The 4246-nt window shown below is 35.7% G+C and overlaps 1 protein-coding gene across 7 annotated transcripts in view; it reads right to left on the reverse strand.

Annotated features, from left to right (window-relative positions):
- Positions 1-4246, reverse strand: part of SENP7 (SUMO1/sentrin specific peptidase 7) — a 190787-nt gene that overhangs the window by 48825 nt on the left and 137716 nt on the right. For all 7 annotated transcript variants that reach the window (XM_010841983.1, XM_010841988.1, XM_010841987.1 and 4 more), the window contains one exon: positions 1229-1410. In XM_010841983.1, the coding sequence (XP_010840285.1) occupies positions 1229-1410 (182 nt within the window). The remainder of the gene's footprint in view (positions 1-1228; positions 1411-4246) is intronic.

A 4246-nucleotide genomic window follows, 5' to 3' on the forward strand; every position in this document is an offset into this window, starting at 1 on the left:
TGGTCTGGTATTCCCATCTCTTTCAGAATTTTCCACAGTTTATTATGATCCACACAGTCAAAGGCTTTGGCATAGTCAATAAAGCAGCAATAGATGTTTTTCTGGAACTCTCTTGCTTTTTCCATGATCCAGCAGATGTTGGCAATTTGATCTCTGGTTCCTCTCCCTTTTCTAAAACCAGCTTGAACATCTGGAAGTTCATGGTTCACATATTGCTAAAGCCACACATCTCCTTTACCATATAAATCTAAATCATGTTTATAATTATAACTCAAAGGCACTGCAAAGTCCTGAAATGCCTTGTGAATCAAAGGACTCAAAAAGCTATCTCCAAAAAACAAAAAGCTATCTCCTTACACTTTTATTGTTAACTATACACTAAGTTTTTGAAACTAAGTAACGTATGCATTAAGTATTATAATTTCTGCAACAGATTTCCTAAACTCTGGAAAAAAAGAAGTCTATAGCAACTGGAAGTAAACTACTACTGATAAAATAGTCTGGTAATAATTTCACAGACCAAGTGAAAAGCAACTGGCTAGATAGTATGACTATTATGTGGTTAAAATAAGACAGATAGAAGAAATACATCTGTAGGACATATAACAAACCACTAAATATAAAGGCTGGTATCAGAGGAGAAATAGTTTAAACTTTTTTACTTGTTCATAATATAGTTAGCACTCTATATGTGCCGGTTCCACCAACTGTGGGTTCCACCAACTGCAAATGGAAAATATTTCCAGAAACATAATTCTAGGGATTTACAAAAGGCAAAACTTTAATTTATCATGCACAGGCCACTATTTACATAGCATTTATTTTTCACATCCATTTATGTAACATTTACAATGTATTAGTTGCAAGCAGTCTAGAGATGATTTAAAATGTACAGGAAGATGCAGATTATATGCAAATATTAAACCCTTTAATATAAGAGATTTAATTTAAACGTCTATGGATTTGGTATATCCAAGGTCCTGGAACTAACATACTGTAGATACTCAGTGATGACTGTATTTGAAATTTGTTCCCATAACTATTACTGCAAGAAAAATATTTTAAGTTGCATTTAAAGTATTAAAAAAAAAAACAGAATCAAAAAATAGGCAAAGAAAAAAGTCTGATGATAAAATCAGAAAGCTAGAAGAACATTATTTGGTCACAGTCAATTCATTTTTATCATAGGACAAATTATTTCATATGACATCTAAATACCTCTACTTACTGTCTGTTCTGCTGACTTATACAGAGAAGCAGGATTATGAGTATCAGGTAAATTACTTCTAAGCCTTTTCTTTCTCTTCCTGGAAATCAGAGTGGGTTCCATTCTTGAAACAGAATTTGTATCATCCTTGTTTCTACTCCCCACTTCAAGATGGTCACAATCTCTACTTCCACTACTGAGGTCTAAAAAACAAAAGAGACATTTTTGGCCAAAAAGTACAGAAAGGATCCTCTTCAGAAGAGCTCAAAGAAAATCATCAAAATTGCCATACTACTCTCAGAGCTAGTTTTTTTAAACTCTACTGTTAAATAAGCACACCAACATGGATAAATATAAAGACACATCCCATCTTAAACTGCATTCACAAAGCAAATGTTCATTGTACAAAAAATATGAGATAAAGGAAATATATTAAAAGGTAGTATTAGTAACCAAAGTAAAGCAATCAAACCATATTTTGCTTTTGCTATAATTGCATTTGACTATGATAAAGAAAAGTCTTAATAAAATTTTGAAAATTAGTGTCTTAAATGCTTTTTAAATTCACTGTCATTTTAGAAATTACAACTAATTTAGACACTGGTTTTCTTTTTTAAATGTAAGTTTTAATACATATATTTAGTAACTGAAAAGGGACAATAATTTGAAACAGTAGAGTACTGATCACTGCTGTCTTAAAAGAAGCCAAAATATTTCTCCTCAGCAGACAATTGTGGTATGTAATCATTCATAAGGCAATCAATTACTTTCAGTTTATTTCTTTTTGAAAAAAAATCAAGACCTTTAATTTTAAATCTCCAATAAATCTATTACCCTACAGAAAAGGAGGGGCCTCCCTGGTTGGCTTAGATGGTAAAGAATCTGCCTGCAATGCAGGAGACCTGGGTGCAAGCCCTGGGACGGGAAGATCCTTTGGAGAAGGAAATGGCTACCTACTCCAGCCTTCTTGCCTAGAAAATTCCAAGGACAGAGCAGCCTGGCAGAGTCCATGGGGTTGCAAAGAGTCAGACATGACTGAGCGACTAACATGTTATCACAGAAAAGGAAGTGCTACCTTTTTAAAGTCAACAAAGTATTATTATGAAATGCATTTCAAGTATTATCAAACATGCATAGTATTTCAGTTATCAAATATATGTACTATACAAAAATACATTCCAGAAGGTTCTACCTAAAGTTATCCTAACTAACTGAAGATTATCCTGAATTTTTTTGCTTTCTGAATTATATCATATAAGTACCAACTCAGATATTATACCATTTTATATAAGAGATTTAAGCATTTATGGATTTGGTATATCCAGGGTGCTGGAATTCACACAAAGCAAGTCTCAAAGCAGCTTCCTTGAATTCATAAACTTAAACCCATGTAACACTGACTGTTCTGACCACTTCATTTACTCAACACTACACACCTTCTATTCAAATTACTCTTGCTCTTACTCTAGCTTTATAAACATCTAACAACTAACATTCATAATACTTCTTTTTCATTGCTTAAAATTAAGGCAGGCATGGGGACAGGACTGAGGCCAAAAACTCAAACCATGAACAGTCTTCCAAATCCCAAAGACAACTCTTAACTCTCTCCCCCAGAAAAATAAACTACCCCCAAATGATCAACACAGTATTTTGAAAAGCACAATAAATTTTATTTGCAATTCTATAAACTGTAATGGTTTCTTTTGTAAACTATAAGCAGTGAAGGACAGGGAAACCCAGCGTGCTGCAGTCCATGGGGTCACAGAGAGTAGGCCATGACTGAGCAACTGAACAACAAAAACTAAAAAGGTAGTCAAATATAATTTCTACATATAATACTGGATCAAGCTATAATTTTGAAACATAAATACTACAGCAAAAGAAACTGATGCAGGATTAGCTCAAGATGGCAGAGTAGTTGGACAAGAGCTCATCACCTCCTTTTGAAAACATCAAAATCACCACTGAACAACCACCAACAAAAAAATGCTCAAATCCACCAAAAAAGGATACCCAACATCCAAAGACAAAAAGGAGTTCTCAGTGAGATGGTAGGAGGGGCACAATCACAATAAACTCAAGTTTCATACCCACAAGGTGGATGACTCAAAAAGGGGAAAACAATTTAACTACTGAAGTGAAAATTCGGAGCCCCACACCAGGCTTCCAAACCTGGGGGTCCAGCAACAGAAGGAAGAGTCCCCAGAGAATTTAACTATGAAGGCCAGTAGGGTTTGATCACAGGTTTTTCACAGGACTAAGTGAAACGGAGACTCCACTCTTAAAGCGCGCATACAAAGTCTGTGCAAACCAGAACCCACGGTCAAAAGGCAGTAACTTCATAAAGAGACTGGGCAGACTTAACTGCTAGTATTGAAGGGCCTACTGGGGAGGCCTGGACTCACTGAAAGGGAAAAGAACACTGGCAACAGCAGTTCTAAATGACACACTAGACCAGGTGGACTTAATTGCTATCTACAGACCATTCCATCCAAAAGCAGAAGAATACACATTCTTCTCATGTGAAAATGGAATATTCTTTGCATTGAACACATGCTGGGCCATAAAGAGAGCACCAGTAAATTTTAAAACACTAAAATCATATCAAGCATCTTTTCCAACCAAAACACTATGAGACCAGAAATAAACTATGAGAGAAAGAACTAAAAAAAACAAGCATGTAGACTAAATATGCTATTAAACAGTCAATATAACACTGAAGAAATTAAGTTCAGTTCAGTCACTCAGTCATGTCCCACTCTTTGCAACCCCATGGACTGCAGCATACCAACTGCCCTGTCCATCAACAACTCCTGAACCTTGCTCAAACTCGAATAAATCGAATCAGTGATGCCCTCCAGTCATCTCATCCTCTGTTGTCCCCTTCTCCTCCTGCCTTCAATCTTTCCCAGCATCAGGGCCTTTACCATTGAGTCAGCTCTTCGCATTGGATGGCCAAAGTATTGAAGCTTCAGCTTCAGCATCAGTCTTTCCAATGAATATTCAGGATTGATTTCCTTTAGGATTGACTGGTTG

The sequence above is a fragment of the Bison bison genome, unplaced genomic scaffold, assembly GCF_000754665.1.
Source record: "Bison bison bison isolate TAMUID 2011002044 unplaced genomic scaffold, Bison_UMD1.0 scf7180017864168, whole genome shotgun sequence".
Classification (NCBI taxonomy): Eukaryota; Metazoa; Chordata; class Mammalia; order Artiodactyla; family Bovidae; genus Bison; species Bison bison.